Here is a 24,919-nt window from a genome sequence, read left to right on the forward strand (position 1 = left end):
ATGCAGCCTGTTCCTCTCTCTGCATGCAGCCACCAGCAAAGAGGACACAGGAGATTAAAAAAACAACAGATGAGACTTGAATCAGAGGCACCATGGAGAACATGCAGTGGCAGAGTGGAGGACGAAAAATCAAAAAAAGAAAAAGAAAAAAAAAAAAAAAGAGGGGAAGGAGGAACCTCTCTATCCATTTTACGGACCAGTCAGAGAGGGGAAGGGTTTCTGGGTCACACCATGCAGGAAGGGGTGAGGGGGTAGGGAGGGCTCGCCACTTGCGTGCAGGTGAGGGATGAGCCAATCAGTACACCCCTACATGTCAGTCACATAGTGATGGGGTGAAAAAAACGGGAGAGAAAGGGAGGATTTAAAGAAAAAAGTGGTTGGCAAGGAGGGGGGGGGGGACGGGTTTTTTTAAGCGTAAAAGATTACCAACCGCATTTATCCTTTTATTGGTTTAGTTTTGATGTCTATGGTTCAAAAGGAAATAGACACGGGGCAAACCCAAACTAAGAAACAATTAGAATGATATCTACCGAACAATGGAGTTTGTTTACCATAGCGTGTCCAATGCCTGAGTGCTTTGTAGGAGAGGGGGAGAAAGGAAAGCAAAAAACTGTGAACAGAACAACTTCGGGAACAAAAAAAGGAAAGCTAGAAGGCCTCTGGTGAGGTTAGTAGGTTGGTTGGAGTGGTTTCGCTAGGAGAAGGGCACAGGTTAGGTTAGTAGAATGAATCATTCCATGGATGGTGGTTAGTTTCACTAGCAGGTTAGTAAAGTTAGTAGTCAAGTTAGTAGTACACACAGGCAAACGGTAGAGGCAGGGTACAGGTGGGTTACAAGCACCCGAGTGCTCGTGACCCTCAGTGTTCTCTAGTTCACTCTTCCTCTCATTCAGTCACACACACACTCACTCACTCACTCATTCATACACACACACACACACACACACAATTGAAAAAGCACTCACCTAGAGCTGAAAGCAGTGCTGGTCTGGTGGTTAACCCACTGTAAACTAAGACCAAAACCTCAGGTATTTTCTTCCTACCACAGCATCATTGCAGTTGGACAACAGACCACTGACCGTAGCTTCTACATTGATTAGATTCTTGCTGCGGATTATAGTCTTTTCTGCTGCCCACAGCCCCTGAAACATCTGCAGCAGTCATTGTGGTTCACCAACGTCAGATACACACTGAAACGACTTAACAGGCAATTGAAATTAGGGCTGCAACTAAGGATTACTTTTCATCTGTTGATTATTCTTCAAATTAATCAATTAATCATTTAATCACAACTCCTCACAGTCCAAGTCTTCAAATTGCTTGTTTTTTCTAGAGATATTCAATTTACAATGATATAAACGAGAGAAAAGAAGCAAATATTTGCATTTAATATACTGAAACAAGTAAATGTTTGGTATGTTTGCTTGATAAATGACTTGAAGAATTTATAAAAATTGTCAGACTTGTTGTTAATTAATTTTCCGTCAATTGCTAATCATTTCATCACATACATCCCATCCATCCGTTCATCTACTACTTGCTATTTTTATCTCCCTCCCTATAGCCATTTTTCCTCTAATCCTATATCTCCTCTCCTCTCCTCCTCTTTGCTCGGCTGCTCACTCATCCCCTGTTGTCTGGTTACCTGTCTCAGGTTGCGGGTGACCTTGACGTCGTGCCAGGCGTTGTCGTTGAACTTGCCGTTGACGGGCTCCACCAAGGCCTCAAAGGCCCCGGAGCCGAGGTTGATGACAAGCGACACGGCACCGTTCTTCAGTGCCAGGTTGACGTAGTCGGCTGACTTGCCGGTGTGCAGCATCAGGCCGTTGCGCTGCAGCGTCTTGAAGGAGAGCGTGATTTCATCGCTGCTAGACTGGATGGGGTTGGGTGACAGGTCATAGCAGAAATACTCAGAGCCCTTGAAGGTGGCAACATACTCCTCGCGAGCTGAGAGAGATAAGGAGAGGTGGAAGAGGAAGAGGAGGAAAAAAGAAGTGTTGAAACATTACACTCTTGTTGTACATTATCATAATGATTAGTACAATATCCAAGCTATGTCGCTTCTTCCCACACTGCTCTTCACAATATGCTCAAAGATGATAAAATGGTGGGTGTTCATCAGAGCCAGCCGAGTAAAACAAAGCTCAGCTGGGCCTGGTTAAATTTGACTCGGATGTGCAGTACAAAACATATTGTTTAAGATGCTGAAAATGTTGTTATTGTCAAGCAAAGCCTCACTGATGCCAGCACTTGGAAGAAACACTTCCTTCCATACCTCTAATCGTACCATGGAGTGGTGTGTAAACAAGCTTTGATCACTCATGTGGGTTGGAGATTAAACAGTGTGGATGCGAGAGAGACAGTCGTGAGTCTGTAGCATTCCAAACTCGTTATGAAACCTGCCATCCTCTCTTTTGAGAGAACAGCTGTGCTGGCAGTCTGAAGTGATGTGGTCTTGTTTGACAACATGGCTCATTTCGTGATGTTCGTCAAATGCCAGAACGTGTGTGTCTATGCATGTATGTGCGGTAGCACAAGAGGTTAGAAAGGTTTTGAGAAAGATGGCAACAACTGACGATGAAGATGGAGAACAGCAGCCTGTAAGCATCATGGCAGCCAAAGCAGGCAGGATTGGCCAATTAGAATTCAGACTAACAGGCAGACAGCCAATAGCAACTTACCTTGTACACCCTTAGTGACCCCCAAGGACACTAGACCAAGGTTTTGCAATCCATCATCCTTAAACTCACACTCTCTTATCTACTCTCTCACACCTTCTCACACACAAGTGCACAGCCATATACGCAAGTGAGCCGAGGAACAAATATGCACACCTACACACACATCTGTGTTCAAAAAATGATCGTACTATTGTGCCAGCATACACAAGCAGGGGCGACATTATCTGTCTCCTTCACACCCATCCCCCCAAAAGCGTCACCCTTCCTCCGCATCCGCTCCAGCGTTCTCCTCACCACCATCCCTATATCTCTCACACCTCCCTTCTAGCTTCACGCCACCACTCCTCTCCGCACATCTCGTTGGCCTCTTTTTCTCGGCTCTATGGAGCCTCTGGCATAACCACCATCTTGTAGTTCCCAATAATGAGGAGAACAGAGGGGAATTTAACACACTAGGTCAGGCTTTAGCAAGACAGACGCTCGGTAAGGAACCGCTAGAGAGAAGGGGGGGGGAGGGTGAGGGGTGGGGGGCGAAGATTGCCATGTAATGAATAGACTGAAGTGTAATAGGTTATTAAGGTAGTGAGAGGCAGAGAGAAGAGTGTTGAAATGGAATCGGCCGCACTTGAATGAATATAACACAGAGAATAATGAGAAGGAAAAAGTGAGAATATATCACAATTCAAAGAGCAATTGTGGCAAATTGTCTTTCTTTGCTTCAGCTGCATGAAAAAAAACTCAAGTGTGAATGCCAATATGAGTGAGAAACAACACACGTTGTTTGCCAGCATGTGTGTGAGTTCCCCCTAGTGTGTGATTCCTTCCCTCCCAGCATGTTAATTAAGAGAGTGTGTGTGCATGCCTCGAAAAGATAAAAATGGTGTGCAACTTTGTGTTCAAGCACGTGAATGTGTATGTGCATGCGGACAAGTATATGCTTTTTATGTGTGCATGAAATGTGTGGGGGTGTGGGTGGGTGCTGGTCTCTGTAAATATTGGTGTATTGCTGTCAGAAAAGCTATTACCAACTCAGGGCCTCGGGCTAGTCTTTACTGAGAGGAGCGAGAGCGAGGAGGAGGAGGGAGACACACAAAAAAAACACACACACACACACACACATATACACAGAAAGAGCAGCCACAAAATGCTAACACAATCACATATACGCACTGACACACACAAGCAGACACGCAGACAAATGTAGATGAGGTGGCAGAGCGAGGGGGGGAAGCCAAGTTGTTCACAATGAGAACACACGCAGCCGTCCGGCAGCATTCTAGCGGTAATTTACAGAGGTGCCATTAGGTTTCAGTGTGGTGCTCCACCATTCTGGTGCTAATTTACAGACATGTCATTAGACCAGACAGGAGCACATAAAGCATCACTGCATCGATCTGGAAGCTCTGGCCCGCAAACGCTCACTCCTTGTTCTATTACATCACATGTACAACAGGCACATACACACTCAAATCAGGAAGGAAAATGACAAACAGATTGTAGAACATGCCCATGTGTCTTGTACGCATGTACTCAGAGCACTGACATACCTAAAGCACACAAACGTGCGCACAGAAACACACGCACACACACTCTCAAGTGGGCAGGTTGGAGTGGATCTGTTGTAGCTCAGATTAATGGAGTGAGTCAGTATTAGCTCAGAGTAAACAGTGAGACAGACACTGACATACACACCACATGTCACACTTCATCCTGTGGAGAGCACTGTCGATCAAAGCACGGGAGCAGGAGAATGAAGGAATACAGTGAAAGGAGGAGAAAAAGAGGGAGGGAATGGAGAGGAAAAGAGAGGAAAAATATTCAATTTCTTGTTGAGCACTATGTTTTTTTTTATTTGTTTAACTGCTGTAATGGTTTCTTGTGAGCTGTTTATGTGTTATAACTGACTGTAAAATGTTTTTGACCTTGATCTTGATGACACTTGATGACTAAATAAATTTTGTAAATAGAGGAAGGGAAAGGAAATCTCTCGAGCTGAGTGCTTCCATTTCCTTTGGAGATTTTAAAGGATTATTTTCTGATTCTTTTTATGACTCATGTAATTGATTCTTAGTGATTGATTCTCGTTGTTGCTCAATTTTTGGTTGTTGGACTCAATATTTTCTTGTTTTTTGTATGCTGGTTGTGTTGTGTTTAGCATCAGACTGTAGTGCTGAAAGGATTACTCAGTTTATTGACATATTCAAGGTTTGACTGCAAAAGTTTGTCTCTGTTCTTAGGTCTTGATCTCATCCGGACTACTTGATTAAATAAAGCTTGTAGGAAAAGAAATTCTCTGAAAGATTTTGGAGATTTTAAAGCTTTATAATCAGATTTTCTTACTCATATTTGTAAACATCTCTATTATTTCTTAATGTCACTTGATTATTGGTTAAATCTGTGTTAACTTTGTCTTGTATGCAGGTTTAGTGGTTGTATGTAAGACTCTACAGCTGAAACAATTAGTTGATTTCTATAATAGATTAGTCAATCAACAGAAGATGAATACAATTTTACAATTTTAGGATTTCAGGATCATTTAAATAATTTATCAAGCAATAATGCCAAACAGTTGTGGGTCTGAAATATGAGGATTTGCTGCCTTTCTCTGACAACTAAATTGAATATCTTTGGGTTTTAGACTATTGGTTGGACAAAATAAGCAATTTGAAGGCATCAGTTTGGCATTTGAGAAATTCTGATGGGTATTTTTTTCCACATTTTTCTAACATTTTGTGAACATCTGTTATAAATAATTCATAGACAAATGAAACTACTTGTTAGTTGCGACCCCATCTCACTTTACATGTCTTTCTTTTTCCCCGGTTTTCCCTTGAAAAAGAGATTTCAATCACACAGAGACTACCTGATTAAAATAAAAAGAGAGGAAAAGACAGGAAAGGAGAAGAGGGAGCATGAAGAATGGAAAGCAGGGAGTTATGAAACAGGGTAAGAAATAAATATGCGAGCAACTAGTAAAAAAAAAAGTAAAAAAAAAAAGGACTATGCAGGCTATAGGAGGAGTTGCAATAGACAAAAATGTAAAGGTGGAGGGTGATTGGTGTTAAACATTACTACTCTAATGAATAAAGCAGTCTACGGGGAGGCAGAAAGGAGAGAAAGAGTGAATAACTGATCTGATGGTTGCCGCTGTTGGGACCAGCTGCAACCGTACCGCCCCTCCAACGATCAAACACACATCACTTGGATTTCTCGGTGTGTTTGTGTGCATATGGCGAGTGTGAGTGCGCGCGTCTCATATGGCTTTGTCTCTTCTCATGGGTCTCCTCCTCAACGTTTCACACACTAATTTGTCATTTCCATGGCAACCCCGTGTTTCAGGGGCTGCAGCAAATATGAATGTGTTTGTGCATGTGTGTTTCAGGGAGAGAGAGAGAGAGAGAGAGAGAGAGACAGGAAGAGAGATTGAGAAGGAGGGTGAGAGAGAGAAAGAGTGATTGAGTGAACAGTACATTATCATGGACAGCTGTACTGAATCAAAATGGCGGATGGAGGCTGGGAGCACATCAGGGGAGCCTACATTATACAGCACCTGATAGAGGGAGCAGGGTGGAATGAAGCAGGGTAGAGAAGAGGAAAAGATGCACAGGGGGAATTTGAAAGACGAAGTGGGAAAAAAAAAAAAAGGGGAGAGATGGAGAGACTCATTGAGATGAGTAACACAAAATGGAAGAGGAAAAAAAAAAAAGAAAGAGACAAGGGAAGGGAGTGGCAGAGAGGGAGGAATGGATGGATGGCTGTAGAGAACGAAAGAGAGAAAAATGCTGGTGTATCTAAATCCTAGTGTAGCAAGCCTCAATCATGGCAGCCCTGTCATTCTGGAGATAGCACACTGCAATTCCCCTGCACCTCGTTTTTAGCCCACCATGCAGTTCTGCTATCAGCTCCTTTCAGACTGTCCACACACACACACACACACACGCACACACACACACACACACACACACACACACACACACACACACACACACAGAGCATAAACTCAAACAACCTGCATGAAGGCATCCCTCCTTACGTAATAACAGACAGGTGGATTAACTATGCACTCGTACAGTATATATAGATGACCAGTGTAGGAAATGTATGTAAATGTATGTATAACATATGCATAGTCTCTATATTAAGTGAAAGTGTGAAAATCTACACTACCAAGTTCACTAAAGGCTATGACTGCCGTCTCCATCTCTATTCAGTGATATACAGCATCTGGCTTTGAGAGCGATTGGACTATCACATCACAGCCAGGGGAGCAATACTGTAGAGGAGGATATTACTGTCAGGACACAAGTGACAGATTGGTTGTCGCAACGTTGATCTCTTATTCCTTTTTCTTTGTGGTGGTGGTTGTTGTTAAATTGAAGGCGTTCATGCCCAGAATGAGATATGCAGTAAAATAAATGTGACACCAGTTCTGACAAAAATCTTCCACTGTCACAAAAAGTGAAACCAGAGAAGAGTATTTGATGATTTAATTGGTTGATACTTATAAAAATTAATCAACAACCATTCTGGTAACTTAAGACTCGTTTATCAAGCATAAGACGTCACACTTGACTCTGTGAATGATTTATCAATTATAGGGCTGTAACTAACGATTATTTTCATAATTCATTCACTCGTTGTTTTCTGGATTCATCAATTTCTCAAAACCGAAGGTGATGTCATGTTTTGTCCAACTAACAGTCCAAACTCCAAATGTTTGGCATTTTTACTTGAAGAATTACTTAAACGATGAATCAATTATGAAGGTAATTGATATTTTTCTGTTGACTGACTAATCTTCGCTGTTCTAATCGACTAATTGGAAAAAAACACATTAATCAATAATGGAAATAATTGTTAGTTGCAGCTGTAAGTAAAACATGTTGCTTTTTGAGCAGATAAAGTCTTTTTTTCCCTTGATACACAACTAGAACATAACTACATAATATTTTAAATCGTTAATTCCTTTGAATTTAATTTTAAGCAAAAACAATGAACAGCACACTTGCTGAATTTATGTTAAATCTTTTATTTCGTGTCCCTTTTTGTTTCTTTTTTATCTATGCTCATCTTTCTCTCGCTCTCTTTCTGTCTGTAGCTCAAATTTGGCCTTCTCTCCGGTACCCAGGGAAACCGACTTGTTTCCATGACAATGTCTGCAGGCAGAACAGTGTATTTGTCTTAAGCTGGATAAGATCAGAGTCAGTTTCATCCCTTTTAGACACACATACACCCGCATAGGCGAACACACAAACACATGTACTAGCCAGGTTAAATAAACCGATACACACACACACACATAATGATGCTCAGGTTTGGATGCATGTAATTTCAGAGATACACACACACACACACACACACACACACCGTCACACCAGCACGCCTAATGAAACCCTCTTACAGCAGGTTGTTAACAAATAACAAGAGCATAAAGACCTCTTTTCATAAAGGTAATGTAATGGGTTTTTTAATGAATGCTGTGGCTATTTCAGTTGTTGTAGTTATGCCAGACGAGTACAAAAAAAAAAAAAGAGTGCTTGTGTGTGGGTGTGTGCGTGTTCATGTGTTTTTTTATTGTTTTGGCAAACAACAAAGAAAACTTCAAATGCCGGATGGGGCACTGGAGTGAATTGCCAATTGGGCCACTACCCTCAGCACCCACCCAGACACAATGGAAACTGCGAGAACAGGTAAAAAAAAAAACAACAATAGGAGCACAGACTAGCCTGTTTCTTTCTTTTTCTTTCTAAAGGGAATGTGTGCGTGGATAAGGTATCTGCATCACTGATGAATACCGTCCTGGCTGACGCGAGACTGTGTCAAGTCAAGGAGCCCAAGGAGAGATGCAGGCGCCCCTGCTGAGAAACGCTGCAGTCTTATCTCCCTTCCTGTCTCCCTCTGCGTCTCCGACCTTCTCTTTCCACCCTTCTTTTCCCACTTTCTGAATACGCTCCTATCTTTCCTCACCATCACTTTTCTACACTCTTTTACCTTATACCGCCCACCCCTCCTCCCGCCCTCCCTTATATACTCGCAGCCAGCCTCCACTCTATCTTTCCCCTTCATCCTCCGTAAATGGGGAGTCCGTTTGATGTCTTTATTTTTAGGCGATTACAGGGTGCAGCGGCTTTGTGTGTTCCCTATTAGCGTTGCGGTGAATGTGTAAAAATGTTAATGTATACATTTGCTAACAGGATGGTAATTGCATACAATTAGCAGTAAATGTGTACATTTACATGTGGATTGCTAGACTTTTCCCATGGTGAATTCGGTAACTGAGCATCTCCCTGATAATGTGGGGGTAGAGCTCTGTATGTGGTGCTGGGACTTTCATTACAAGAGCTGCATGGGTGTTAAGCATTAATGAGTGTTGTAGTACAGTACTGTAATGGATGTTAGTAGTAGAGAGTGGAAGCAGAATTAGCCCCATTAGTGAAGAGGGTATATCAAGTAAAAATGATACATTTTTCAGTAAAAACTTGGTTGCAATTGCTTATCACCGCTGATGGCCGGAGGGGGCACAACTTAGTTTTAAGAGTTTTTTTTCACAGCTCAAAATGCGGCCATCAGCAGCCAAATTCATGCCAGTCAGTCCGGCAGGCAGCCAATCACCAGACACTTGCCTCTTAACACCAAGCGGCTCTCTCTCACCTCGAGTTGGATGTTGCTCACTTGCCCGTCTTGCTAAATTGTGTAAGCATTACCACTACAGTGGCTAATATACTGTATGTGTTAGATAAATATTTTTCTATTGACATATACACAGTATTAAAGTAGTATTATAGTATTTACTTCAAGGCTTAGATGATTTTCCAGATTTTCTTACAGAAGCTACAGAAATTTGGGGAATGCTGACAAAGAATTATTAGACACTTTGGTGATTTTAAATATATATATATATATATATATATATATATATATATATATATATATATATAATGTCACAAAAAATAGTGTCAACATATTAAACTTATGTGATTTTTCTTTTATGTTTACTAAAACCAAAGTTACAGCTGATTCAGTACACCTACAGACAAAAACACAAGGCAACATCCTTTATTCCTAGTAGTCTAGCAGGGCTGCAACTATTATGCAATTAGTAATTACAATTAGGGCTAAGTATCGTTTGAGTTTTATTGATTCTGATCCGCTTATCGGTTCTTATCGGTTCAATTCTAATATGGCAAAAAAAAGAGGTAGATAACAAAAATGTCTTTACTCTTTTTAGCGTTTACTTTGACTTTTATTGTTTTATTAAAATAAATAAATTCAAAGTCTTTTTAACTGAACATTCACAAATACATACAATAAAAATGTATGATCCACAGTCAGTACATACATTTTCTTGTGGATGCTGTAGTATGTAACACTCCTCAGTTTTGTCGCAAGACATCAAATACTGAGCATTGTTTCAGATTGATGCCGTGCTGCCTTAAATGTTTGGTCAAATTTGATTTGCAACCTGATTTTCAGCCAATTAGATTCCCACATGCATTGCACTTTGCCCTGTCGTTTTCTTTAATAAATTTAGCCACACTTTTGAGGATTTACTGCGGTCCATCTTTTACTACTGTTGTGATGTTAGCCATGCATGCTTATATCTAAAAAAAACTGACATGCTGTTGCGTTGGTGCATGACGTAGACAGGTCCTTGCAGATATGTAGCCTTTGTTTGCAATAATGAAGAATTAACACATTTAGGAACCAATAAGCAGAACAGAAATTCAAATTTTTTAATGAGTACCCGGTTCTTGGCATGTTGGATTTGGTTCTATTTTTTTTAAATTAATAAATTAATAATTTTGTATTTAAAACATCGTAAAATATTGGAAAAATACCTCTATCAAGTTCCCAGAGCCAAACTTACATCTTCAGATTCCCAACAATGGACCAACAGTCCAAATCCAAAGATATTGAATCTATTATATATAAAAGAGAGAAAAGCAGCAAATCCTCACACTTGAGAAGCTGCAACCAGAACACATTTGACATTTTCTGCATAAAAAGTGAAAAAAAAGTATTTAAAAATAATTTATGAATTATTGAAATGGTTGCTGATTAATTTTCTGACGATTGACTAATCATTAGCCTACTACCTTAAAAAAACACACAAGATTGAGATAAATGACAAATTATAAAGGCATTATTAAAATAATGACAATCTGTTTTTTAATTTAGTCTCATGTGGGCCTGTATTTTATTAAAAAGTAATCAGTCTTTGTGTGATTTATTATTAGGACTACTGGATCATGATGAGTAAGAGGTAGGAGACAAGCTGTACTTTGCTGGTACTGACTGGTTCCTCTTGTCTTGGCGTCTGCTACCACTCCCAATCCCACATATGGTGGAGTCAGCACGGAGCTCGGTCCGCTGTGTGTGTGTGTATGTGTGTGTGTGTGTGTGTGTGTTTGTGAGGAAAGCACGCACATGTGCTTTTCCCGGAGAGAACAAGAGAGGAGGAGAGACAAAAACGAAAGCGACAATATAAAGAGGAATCCAAAGAGTGTGACACTAAACATGTGTGTGTGTAGCCTGTGCCTGAATGGAGTGTGCGCCCATCTGTGTGTTTTCGCCATAAGACAATGTGTTAAAATGAGCCGCTTTGATTGCCGACGCTTTATGAGTCACAAGCGATGACTCACAATCCACCTCCCCTAAAACACGCACTTGCACAAGACTCACACAAACATACAAACACACACACACACACACACCTCGTTCCCTCTCCTGCCTTCATCCACTGACCGTGAAGAATATGTGCAGGCAGCCTTACTCATGCATATTTACACTGAACACACACTCACTCACCTACTCAGCAGGCACTCTCTAAAGGTTATTGTGTGTGAGCGTGTGTCTGTTTGTCCATCCGTTCACGTACGTGCATGTTTAAAGGTCACTTCAAGATAGGCTGACCACTTGTCTATGCTGCGCACAGATTGTCGGATTGATATCGAGAACACTTGGACATGCGGACCAACAACCGTTATTAACCGGACAAAGCACCTCAAAGCTTAAATAAATAAATAAACATAAACAAGTATCGCTGCCAATTACGTCCAAGAGCCACTCCTCAATCCTATTCAGAACCTCCAATTGCTCATTCACCCGGAACCCTTCACGGTCTATTCTTGGCCAGACAGAAAGAAGAGAAAGGGCAAAATCTGCTACTTGGCTTTAAGCACATTTTCCATCCAGATTATTGCTGCTCAATACTTTTCAAAAAAAAAAAAAAAAAAAATCCTTTTCCCCCTCTTCCTTTGGCTGCTCGATACTTATGAAAATCCAATTTGGCTCCCTCTTTTCTTTCTTCCCTCTACAATTCGTGCATTTTCACCCACTCAAAGTGATTAGTGATCTGTGGGTATCGTTTCCAGGGAGAATGATAGCTGTGTTTTATGGAGGAGGGGAAAGGTCCGGGGCTCCCCATCAGGGCTGATGTCCCTTGGAGAATGACTGGGCTGGGAGGGCAGACAGGAGCACCGCTGTCCCTTTGCAGATACAGGCAGTTGCTCTACATCACAGAAGCGAAGACGACTCACTTTATCTCTCTCTCGCTTCCTCTCTTTCCCTCTCTACTACCTCTATCATTCATTCCTTTAGCTCTTCTCTCACAGGCGCAGTCTCTTTTTCTCAATTTCTCCAGCACACACACACATACATACACACACACACACACACACACACAAGCAGACACACATGCTATATATCTTTCTAAGACACCCCTCCCCACACCCAATCCGCCCCCTCAAAGAAACTCATTTCAGCTTTGCAGGCTCCTCAAAAAGCCTCTTTACACTGAGCTAACCTAAGCTAGGCTTCGTCTGCACCATTTGACAGCCTTTACATCTCAGTATGCAGAGCAAAAACACACTCACACAAACACACGCACACACGCATATACACACACACACACATACACACAGTTTTTTCATGTGTAGAGTTTCTGAAACAGACTTCAAAGGTTTTAAAAAAGAAGAGAAAAAAATTCAGCGACAGTTCTACCTTCAGCCTATCACAATCCAAACATCCGTAATAGTGAGGGTATCCACTATACATACACAAATACACCGAATACATTGTGTAATAATGCTGGAAACATATGTTAATACATGTCAGTCCTTAAGTAGGTGATTTAAAATGCTGAGCATAAGCCAGATGAAGCAATTAAATTTTCGCTGCCACCTGGATGATTCATGGCAGACATTTTAAGGCAGAAACTCCTGCACTAGGAGCTTACTTAGCAATCAAAGCATAGTAAAAATGCTCTGATAAAAATATACACGTCAGAATGTCTCACTGTGATAGATGGTTAGAGACATAATTTGCGCTCTGTTCAAGATATTTCTATCCACCAGCTTGGATGAACATTTCATTAAATAGCACATTTCAACTGGATACGCGCCGGCCCTGTCACAATGGGAGACAGCCGTCATCATGTCCTCTCTCATCCAATCAAAAAACCACAATAGACTCAGCTCAGCCTGTCACAGTCAGGCCTGTCTTCATGTGGGCCAATCAGTGTATTCATCAGCGTCATGCAGAGCCAACTGATCGAGCAGCACCTACCTTCAGATTTTCAAAGGCACTGTAGGCCGTAGCTCCTATTCATTCACACGCATGCACACACCACACATGTAAGTATGAGCACGCTCACACACACACACATGCATGCAACAGCTTACCTTTTCCATAAATGAAACATTCCAATTTTATGGCAAATTGAAGCCATACAGCTCTAAAGGTCTGCATTACCATACATACAAGAGCCTGTCAATACATTCAACTTCAAAACCATCCAGAACAGCCCATTAGCCATACACATGACAAAATCAGGGGGGGGTACCTCTGAGCTTTCCTAAATTCACAGAGGGTGGTGTCCCAAACAGTGAGAAAGAGGACAGGAAACAAAGAAGGAAGGGGAGGAAAAAAAAGGAGAAGGAGGGCAAGAGGAGAGAGTTTTGTTCATCAGTGAACAATTTTCAAAAGGAAGACCAGTGGCATTTGTTTTTGGGTTGTGTTCAAAAGACACTGGACAACTTGGGGGGGTTGAAGTATAACAGAATTGCTTTCATACACAGCAGGAACATCTGTCACATGCGCTCGCCAATGTAGGAACAGAAGCAAAAAATGCGCGGACCGGTAACTGCAGAGCAAAGCATGCTGGAAGCTGATGAAAAGCCACGGATGGATGTGGATGAGAGTTCCTGTGAAAACTGCCACAGTCATTGATTCAAACCCTGATGTAAAGGCACACGTGCACACATATGTAAACATCGTGCACACACACACTCAATGCTCCATCCTCTCGATCAAACTCTTATACAGATGAAAGAAAATGAAATGAGGTGGAAGAGTAAGGACCAAATCAAACCATCCATGGAGTCAGTCGGTCAGTCGGGCCTTAGCTCCATTTCCATGACCTGGAGCCCTGCCAAATCTAACCCAGCGAAGTGCCATCAAGCTGCAACCACCTACACCTTCCTGTTAATCCCTCCCACATCAGCAGCCATGATTATATATATATATGTCCCAGCAGAAGTTGCTCTCAGGCTCATCATTCTCTTCAAAAATCAAACCAGAAATTATCTTTAAAGCCATATTTCATATTTAATTGTTCCACTTTAAATGCCCAAGTCATCCATTTCAGTTTAAATTACAACTGAAATTTTCATTGAGACCAAATGGGACCGTTTATAGAATGAAGAAATCTCAATTACTGAAAATAACTGACCTTACTTCAGTGCCTAGAGAGACAACTTCCTCTCGCGCCAGGTGGTGATGAAGTGGGGGGAGGGATACAGGGAGTCGTGAGTGTGGGGGTGAGGAGGTAGGGAATGATGGTATAGCAGAGGACAACAGGAAGTGAGGTAAGAGGAGGCCATACCTTGGTCGCCAATCATCAGGTGTGCCAGACCTTAAAGGAAGACAAGAGCACAGTCAGCACAGCAAAGGATCATGGGGTGTGAAGTGTATGTTTGCATGTGTATATATATGTGTTTTTGTGTGATACAGGAGTTTGCCAATGACATGCTGGTGAAAGCTAAAGTTCTCTTTGTGTGTTTCTGTGTGTGTATGAGTCCTCTAAATTATTCCAAATGTCTAAAAAAACTCGCTTTGAAGTCACTTACTCATCCTAGGCAGTGATCCTACGCACAAACAGGTACGCACACAGACGTTTGCACACAGCCATGAACTAGGTTGTATAAAGTACAGTATTTGTGTGTGTCTATGTCTATGTAACCTTGAGGCAAGAGCCACTTCAAATGATTACACACTGGATGTAGTACTTACCAGATGTCAGCAACCAACCCCTATATACCCACACAGACCAACATATATATATTTATATATATATATATATATACGCTGGATACCTTGTACTGTATTTCCACAATAGAGGTTGTAATGAGAATGTGAAGTGAAAAAGAACAGAAGGAATCAGATAAAAAGCAAAGAAAGAAATGTTTGAGTGAAGAGCAGGAGGAGAAACTCAAATATAGACAGACAAAGATGGAATAGAGAGATAGATAGATAGATAGATAGATAGATAGATAGATAGATAGATAGATAGATAGATTGATTGATTGATTGATTGATTGTTAGATAGCGATAGAGAAGTGCAACCTACCTGGAGTGTAGCTGTGCTCTGGGAAGGTGTCGGGGCCGGGCGAGGAAAGAGAGAGACAGACATTCATTAACATGCATGCTCAGCCCTTGGGTTACCATGGCTACTTACTGTACATGCACACCCGTCCAGGGTTACCGTGGTAACATACATGCAAAGTCCACGCAAACGTCACAATGGATACCATGCTGCACTGGTAGCCAAAACTGAGGTTTGTCTATTATTGTATATATATAGTATATATATGCACAAAGCTGCATAAAAAATATTGCACAGTCTCTTTCTATGACTTCACATGTGTACAAATATACATACATAAGCGCACACACACATACCCACCCACACTTGTAGATACATAGGGTGGAGAGGGGTGTGGGCGAAAATATACATTCCTACCTGTATATTTGGATTCAGGAGCCGTTTACCCCAGAACTTACCTTGCAGCAGCTTCCTCTCCCCTGAGCACCCGACAGATAGCATGCAACACACACACACACACGAGCACACACACACACATACACACACACATTCAGTCTCACAATCACTCCCTCAATCTGTCGTTCACACACACACACACACACACACACATACTTACATTGACTATGGCAGTAATAATGACGTGAAATAGCAGGGAAACATGTAGGGATGGATTAGCAGTGCAGGAAGACGAGGGGCATGCATGGTTCAATACTGGGACAGTGTGTGTGTTTGTGTGCATATGAGTTTCTGTGTAAGTGTGTGTGTGTGTGTGTGTTTTCTGAGCTTTCTGCTCATCTGAGTGTTCCTTGACTCTGCCCTTGTGCTAGTAGCATGGCAGAAACAGGTGGAGCCATTAGCATGCTAACAGCGATTTGCCCTCAAGGACAATGCAAGCCAGGCCAGGCCTAACAAGCAAGGTTCACTCTGCCTTCACTGGAGGGCAGAAAGACAGTAATTACATCTATGCATAACCCTGCACAAACTCTTACTACAGCTATATTTTCAATATCTCAAATAGTGAGTTTTCTCCAAAACTGACATATTCTAGTGCTTTGGAACAACCCCCATGAATGAAATATATAATATACTGTCTTTCTGGGGAGAATAAAAATGCATACAGTCTATAATAATATCATGTTTCTAAGCTTGTCACAAACATGTGAAAATATGAATGTGAATAAAAGTGGATCATTAAGGAGCCTTGAAGATATCATGTAATTGTAAACGTGTAAGGAAACTAGCACTGCCACAGTCGAATTGCTTATTTCTGGCTTCAAATACGATCCCGAGGATCCATTTTTTCCTCTAGCAGAGCATATTCATTCTTTATTAAAGATTCATAACAGAATTTTTTTCTAATTTTCAGAGGGTTATAATTTTATCTCAAAGCTTTACTGTGCAGCTTCAGTGAGGTTGCTGGATTCAAAATAACATAATAATTTGAAGGTAGCATACAAGAGATATACCTTCATCCCGACCCTGCCTCTGCTCTTACAAAACAACTACAAAGCCTGGACTCATATACTCGCAAATAATGATTCCCATTTCCAAAGAGACATCTACAATTCCACCACATACAATCACCATTAAACAAAACTATAGATGCTGTTAACATAATATTTTTACTTCAGTCAAAGGGGGATTCTGACCTGAGCTTTTTTTTTTCCCTACTCCCTTTGCCTCCCATCTCATTTTTCTCAGATACAGCCTTTGGATTTTCCTATCTAGAGTGCACCTGAGAAGAGATTTCTGACATACTCCAAGTTGGTTTGAGTCACTCACTAGTAGTGATATTGATGCATGGATATTAGCTCAGCCTGTGTATCCTGTGGTCAGCGATATCCAAGTGAACCAGCATCTTGTAAGACCGAAATGAACCACAGTACATGGGGCCAGTTTAAAAATAAAAAAAAAAACATTTTCAACCAGAACACAGCACTCCAAAAACTTTTAAACCATCCACAAAAGAATACATCATCTACTTGATTCTCCTCTCAGACCTCTCTGTATCTCTCTGAACTATTTTCAGACGAGTTTTATGATTCACAGAGGTCTGAAAGAAACCAAGCATCGGAAGTACTCTTAACATGTTGTTGCACTCCATGCTTTTTGCAGTGTTTTAGTTTAAAAGCTTTAAAAGTTTCTATTTCCTGGCCCCATTTGCTGCTGTTTAATATAGCTCTGTCCCTTAAGTACGTTTTGTGAGCTAATGTCAATAAATGACTGTAATATAATTACCAGTGAGTAACCAAGTAAACCATTAAGCCAACATCAATTTCTGCCACCATCATACTCTAAACCCTGCAGCAATTTCTACCCAAACTCTAGTATGGGAATCTAAGAAGAGGAAACTATTGATCAGAAACAACAATCACATACTAAGATTCAATAATGGAGCAAGAGAGCATTATGTTGTTCTGGTAATGTGATATGATTTCACATCATAGAAAATGTACCACAATCAAATATATAATAACAATAATACATTTAACTTGTACCGCACTTTTCATTTATAGTGAAACTCAAAGTGCTACAGTATTAATAACACAGAACATACAACATAAAGAAAATAGTAATAAGGTTTTTAGGCCTTTTTTAAAGAGTCTAGGGTCTGTGCTGCCCTTAGATGGTTAGGAAGGCTGTTCCACAAGCGTGGTGCAGCAGAGCAGAAACCTCGACCCCCCCCCCCCATGGTGCGGAGCTAAGTACTGAAGGCCCGGAGGAGCAAGCTGCTGGCAGATCTGATGTACCACTTCAACCAAATATTGCTCAAAACATGTACATCCATCCAAGCAGACCTCCTAACTGGGACTATTTTATGAGACTACTATTACTAACATTAGCCACTACTGCTAAGAGAAAAAAAAAATGAATGTAGCACTTGTGCTCCATGGTAACACTTGGCATCACTCACAATTGAAATATGAGTCCATCTCTAGGAAAATAAAACAGCCCCATGAAAGGTATAAGTAGCCTCTTGTTGAGCAACAAAAGTACCAGTCCAAAGTAGGTATTGTATCAGGTGAGAGCCTTTATGTAAAATGTCTGTAGAGCTACACTGCTGTTAGGAATCTCACTGGTGATGTGACTAATGGTGGTGGTGGTGGTGGTGGTGGTGGTGGAGCTTACACACTGCGTGAATGTGTTTCTCTGTGGGTTTGTATGTTTATGTTACATGTGTTACTGCAGGTATGTATGCATGTGTCAGCGCTGAGTGTGTCTCCTACTGTGCCCTAACCAGCAGTAATAACAGCAGACTGGATTAGGCTCAGATCACATGTAATTCTCAGCGCAGCAGTGAGCTTCCACAAAGCGCTGATCATAGCTTCACCTGTCACTTCCTGAATGTATAGACAACCCCCATGCTGCAGTGAGAACTACGACTGCAAGTAACAATTATTTTCATTATAGATTGAGCTGTCATTTATTATGATACCTCAATTAAGCCTTTAGTCTATAAACCGACAGAAAGGAGTGAAAATGTAGAGCTGCAAGTAACAATTATTCTCCTTATCAATTAATCTGACAATTTCTCAATTAATCGATTATTTGTTTGGTCATAAAACATCAAAAAACAGTGAAAAACGTCTATCACAGTGTCCTAGAGCACAAAGTGGTGTCATTAAATATCTTGTTTTGTCCAATAAACAGTCCAAAACCCCAAACATATTCAATTTATTATAAAGTAAGACCAAGAAAAACAGCACATTCTCACATTTAAGAACCTGGAACCATTGAATCCGTTTTTGCTTTAAAAATTATCTAAACGATTCATTACTCATCAAAATAGTTATAGCAGATTAATCTTCTGTTAATCGACTGATCAGGTAATCGACTAATTGTTGCAGATCTAGAAAAATGCCTATCACTCTTTCTCAGAGCACAAGGTGATGTCTTCAAATTGCTGTTTTTTCAGACCAAGAGTCCAAAGGTATTTAATTTGCAATTATATAAAACGGAGAAACAGGAAAAAGGAGAATGTTTTTGCTTTAGAAATAGCTATGATTAAGTACCTTTGTCATTGATGATTTTTCTGTCAATCGAATAACCATATCAGCACCAGTGAGTAGAGCTGCAACAATAAGTCGATTTTTATCAATCAAAAGAAAATGAATTATCAACTACGTCGATAATTGATTAATCATTTTAGTCATTTTTCAAACAAAAATGCCCAAATTCTCTGGTTTCAGCTTCTCAAATTTGAAGATTTGCTGCTTTTATGTATCATATGTGACAGTAAATATCTAACTCATAATCTAAACAATTAATCAATTAATCAAGAAAATAATTAGCAGATTAATCGATAATGAAAATATTGCATATTGCATTTTGCATATTGCAACAGCCACCTGCCCCACCTGCTTGGAAAATTAAGACCAGTGGTCAAAACAGCCATTATTGCCTTGAGGATGCCCGTCATACATATGAACATACGTGCACATCATTCACTACCACAAACATGTAAAATATAGAAGATTTGTGTGACAGCCATGATGTCGAAGTCACTAGAAGACGAGAGAGCTGTGCAGCAGGAGTGCGGGAGGGGGAGGCTAAGGATTGGAAGGCAGGAAGAGCGAGGACGAAGAAACACTCCTGGCATGAGGTCTCCCAATTAGTTCTGTCTCCATGGTAACCTAGGCCATCCCACTGTCCGCTAAATGCTATATGGTGGATGGCTAAAGGGATGTGTGATGCTGACAGCGGTGCCGGGTCGGGTGTGAGGTCAGGCCAGTGACAAACGGTGGCCGTGCAGCAAGGCCACTCTGCTGTTTTTGGCTGATGCATTTGTATCATTAAAAAAATCAATCGCTGAGGCAACACTGAAAGCCATCTTTGGCGTCGAAAGGGGGAAAAAAAAAAGACATACAGTACTTAAAAGTGCTATTGATTAAGAATGCAGATTTGCTCTGTGAATGAACTGAAGCAAATCTGACGACACACACAACTAAGCAGGGGGAAATGAAAGCATTTGCAGTATTGGCCCATAACAAGGTAGCTGAGTTCATTAAGCAGCTGTTTCGTTTTTGTAATGGACATCATTACTGTGCTCTGTATATTGGCGCTTGTATTGACCAAAGGCTTATTTGACAGTATTAAGGGAGGGTGTTCTGTAGAGTTGATATATTAAATAATTTGTGAAACAGCATTTTTCTTTTGCCTCTTCCAATAACGCAAAGACAAGTTTTATTTTTATACAAGGCTGTATATTGTCACAGTTCTTCATATTTATAAAGCACTACTGACAGGAAACTATTTCCTCTTTTATAATGCACAAGACACAAGAATACATACTTTACACACTCACACATACACAAACAGAGCATGTTCAATATAATGGCAGGCAATAGATTGTACACGCTTCATTTCAACTCCCTATGTATAGTACCTGTGAAGGCCATCTCTAATCAATGCAAATCCATTAACACAGGCAGCCAGGTGTCAAACATGTAACAACCACTGATTTTCAGCCTCTTAGCCTAGTTCCAATTAAAGTCTCTCAACATGAGCCAACAACCAAATCCATAATGGATCTATATGGTTATTGTGTTTTGCCAAACACACCAACTGAGCCCATCAAGGCTTTAACACAGTCAGCCAGGTAAGGTTTTTCTGTGTTTCTGGAATTTGTCTCAAATCTCCAGACTCTCCAGCTTCACGGTCCAAATGCAGCTCAGAACAGCTGTTCAAGCTCAAGCTCAAGCTCTCAGCTCCATCTCCAATAAACTGGCTGCACTTCTTGGGAGGGGGCTTAGCTCTGACTTGTGGAGGTACATACTAAATAGTGAGTCATTGGCAGCCATAAGAAATCAATATCAAACATAATCAGTATGCATGTCTTGCACTGTTTGTGAAGGCTGCTGGTCCATACACACCTACTGAACACAGCAGTGAAGGTGTGAATGAAAAATACATGTCTACACTCAGGGACCTGGTGTTTGAAATCTGAGGTATAAATTTGGAGATATGTATCCAGAAAAGTAACTGAATGTGTGTGTGTGTGTGTGTTTATTAAAGTGTGTGCATGTAAGGGATGAGATGTATATGATGGGTCAGCATGGTTCTGGGCCTTACCTTCGCTGCAGTCGTTGCCTTGGTAACCCGTGTCAGAGCAGTCGCAGACGGCCTGGTCGTTGACCACGCTGCACACCCCTCCATTTTGGCACTGGTGGTCCGGCCCACATCCAGCTGTTACTGTGACGCCCTCTGAGCTGTCCAGTGTCACCAGTGAGCCGTTGATGCTCACCGCCGTGATCCAGCCACGGAAGGCGGGGTGTTCCCGCACCGAAGGGGAGGTGAGGCGCAGGGGCGAGGAGTGGAGCTCTGGCGTCACCCCGCCCATAAAGGTGTGGCTGAATACTGTCATGTCTCTTCTCTTGCTCTTCACCTCCGCCCATCCCTCCAGTCGCCCGTCCACCTCCAACGAGGTGTTCCTCCAGTCCCGCTTGACACGCACTGCGTGCCAGTGCCCATCGCTCACCGCCACGCCTGACTGCAGCTCGGCCGGCTCAGCACAGAAGATAGAGAAGCGCAGGCGGAGGTGGCCATGGAGGAGGAGCAGCTCCAGGAAGTCGCAGAAGCCCTCGTCATCCAGGTAGAGCAGCAGGCCCTCCTGGCTGTGAGTCCGCAGGCTGAAGCTCAGCACACTCTCGCAGCAGGCGTTCCACACTGGAAACCGCCCCCACTGACTGGACACGCCTCCAAACTCCAGGACCTCCCCTTGGGCCTGGCCCCCCACGCTGCACAGGCATAGCCCCAGGAAGAGCAGGGGGGCCGCCGCCCAAACACACACCGCCATCACACTCATACACACACTCGCGCTCACACTCACACACACAGGAGATAGAGGCTAGAGCAGGGGTGTTCCTGCTAGCCTACAGCTCATTGTGACAACTGTAGGGCACTTCGAAGAACACTTTCTAGGTGTCTCAGGTGCACCCTGCTTTCTTGGTTGTGCTCTTTACAAGGGGAGGCCTCTATAAGATACAGCTCCAGTAGGGGAGGGGTCAAACAGAAGCTCCCTCCGTCCTTTTTAGCACACTTGATGCATCTTCTTTTGCCTCGGCCTGGTGTTTGTGTCTTCTCTGAGATGTTCTAATGTCTTTCCCATTCAGTCTTTCATTCTTCACTTCTGACATATGAGATTCCAGGTGTGTGTGTTTGTGTGTACATCTGTGTGAGTGTTAGATACGTGACGAATAGGATGTGAACTCCATCTTTGTGGCCTAGATAGGGCCTTCTCCCCCATGCAGGCAACTCCCCACGGAGTGTTAGTGTGTGTGTGTGTGTATGTGTGTGTGTGTGTGTGTGTGTGTGTGTGTGTGTGTGTATGTGTGTGGCTCACACACTGGTAATGGAGAGAAATGACACCGTCATAGCAGAATTTTCTCCCCCTCCTCCTTGTCTTAGTAGGGCAAGACTTAAAGTGTGTGTGGGCAAATATGTGTGTGTGTGTGTGTGTGTGTGTGTGTGTGTGTGTGTGTGTATATGTGTGCGCGCGAGTGAGGTATGTGTGTCTCTCACTGCCGCGTCATCACTCTCTCCAGCGACCTACAGAGAGAACAGAGACGGCACAATCAACCAGGGTCACACACACACACAACACACAACACACACACACACACACGTAAACATGCACGCACAAACTCTCAGCACACACACACACACACACACACACACACACACACACACACACACAGAGCATACACAAGCCCAGCCTGGTATTACTCTCAAATTACTCTCTCTCGTACATTTTGTGCACACACACACACACATAAACACATCACATTGTCACATTACACATTTTAAAAGGCCTAAATTAAGCCTCTATTCACATACTGAACATACATAATAAAAACTAGATTTATTTTACTTCACACAACCCACACATCAACGACTCAAGCTTATAGGCACGCGCATACACATACACATAGACATACACAAAAAGCAGCTCCTCAACAGAGCTCCCATCATGCCGCAGGAGATTTTTATAAGGTGGCATACCTGCGACTACCTTAAACGCCATTAAGCATAATTTTAAATCACCTCTGAAACTTAACAGTATGCTGAAAGAAACGCCGTCACCAATGGCTTTTGTCTTTTTTTTGTGTCATTTTCTTTTTAAGGGGAATCAATAACGGTAAACGGTGGCCACCTCGCGCCACCGTCAAGGATGCTGTGAGCTACATCACAAAGAGCGGGAGCAGCACCGCGCGCTGCGGCGGATGACTCAAACCGCCTCGCTTTATCGAATTAACGGCTTCCGAGCTCATTTCTAACAAGTGAACACACTGACACACACACACACACACACACACACACACACACACACACACACACACACATACAACACATTGGGTTCAATTAAACACACACATCGGGCTACACTTTCCTCTCCGCGTCTCGGGTCCTTTGAAAGGCGAAAAGCGGCGGACATCACAGTTATTGATAGACGGGGTGAATGAATGCGGTTGAAATATCGATTGTCGATTTGCAGCCATAGCCTACCTCCTCTCCATTTTTCTCTCTCTGCGCGCCCGTTACACCGGGGTTCAGTTATCACCTGCGCCCTAGCACTTAACAGCTTAGCTAACCGGTAACACGGTAATTACTTTTTTTTTTCCAAACTCGTTTTTTATTGACATCACTACCTGTACCGGTGATGTGACAGCCTCGCCCCGGTAAATAAAAAAACCCAACAAAAAACAAGCCCACAGCGGCTTTTTCCTCAATGCAGACACATATAGCTTACAGCATAAGGCTAGAAAACCGACCGACCTACCTCTCGCGCATCCTGTGGTTCCGTGGCAACAGTGCCGCGCGCGCCTCATCGATTTCCCTTCTCATTTGAGGAGAATCTCATAGCCGCGAGAGAGAGGAGAGAGCAGCCGCGCACCTGGTGGTAGGTCTACCGGGCAGTTATAAAATTATCACGGGCTCGCCTCCGGGCTACAAGGTGCTATTGGTCTTCCCCTCTCTCGCGCTCTCTCTCTCTCTCTTTAGCTCTCCGTCCCTCTCTCGCGCTCGCTGTCTCTGTCTGACTCAATGTCTCTCTCTCTCTCTTCTCTCTCTCCGTTTCTCTTGAAGAGGAAAAGGTGCAGTCTGATGCTCTCCGCGAGACTCGGCAGAGGGAAAGTCACGTGGTTGCCAAAGAGAGAGAGAGAGAGAGCAAGTGTGTGTGCGTGTGTGTGTGTGTATGTGTATGTGTGAGTTAGAGAGGAGAGGAGGATGGGCGGGGCCGCGCGCTGCTGCAGCACCTTGGACAGCGCGCACTCAACCGCCAGCACGAAACAGAAACGCAATTACCGGAGGCAGAAAATACGGGCGAGAACCGCGGTAGATCCGAATGATTAAATCCGTGAGTGACAGACGATGGCCTTTACCTCTCTCGCGCCACAGGAGCGAGTGTAGGGAGACAGCGATTCAGTGAACTGTGGGGGGGAAGGACGGAATGAAAAGGAAACAGCGACAGGCCGCCTCAATTTACATATCTCTCTCACTCTATTCCCCCCCCCCCCAAACACACACACACACACACACACATATGCTGCACGGTTACGCTCACTTAGCCTATACAAAACACATACTTAATACCTGTGAGCGAGATTCGAGAGTCACACTTATGGACAAATGTATA

At 42.5% G+C, this 24,919-nt stretch overlaps 1 protein-coding gene across 7 annotated transcripts in view; it reads right to left on the reverse strand.

The window, feature by feature from the left end:
* The window catches only part of nrxn1a (neurexin 1a), a 61,832-nt gene extending 37,382 nt beyond the window's left edge, over positions 1 to 24,450 (reverse strand). Inside the window, exons 1-6 of one of the 7 annotated variants that reach the window (XM_067576010.1) lie at positions 24,065 to 24,450; positions 21,358 to 22,833; positions 15,310 to 15,327; positions 14,566 to 14,595; positions 1,646 to 1,947; positions 552 to 575 (exon numbers count right to left, since the gene is read on the reverse strand). In XM_067576010.1, the coding sequence (XP_067432111.1) occupies positions 552 to 575; positions 1,646 to 1,947; positions 14,566 to 14,595; positions 15,310 to 15,327; positions 21,358 to 22,090 (1,107 nt within the window). In that variant the 5' untranslated portion in view covers positions 22,091 to 22,833; positions 24,065 to 24,450. The remainder of the gene's footprint in view (positions 1 to 551; positions 576 to 1,645; positions 1,948 to 14,565; positions 14,596 to 15,309; positions 15,328 to 21,357; positions 22,834 to 24,064) is intronic. The other 6 variants (XM_067576006.1, XM_067576007.1, XM_067576011.1 and 3 more) reach the window with 6 other exon arrangements.
* Positions 24,451 to 24,919: the final 469 nt, after the last annotated feature.

This window comes from Thunnus thynnus, chromosome 20 (assembly GCF_963924715.1).
Source record: "Thunnus thynnus chromosome 20, fThuThy2.1, whole genome shotgun sequence".
In the NCBI taxonomy this organism is placed as follows: Eukaryota; Metazoa; Chordata; class Actinopteri; order Scombriformes; family Scombridae; genus Thunnus; species Thunnus thynnus.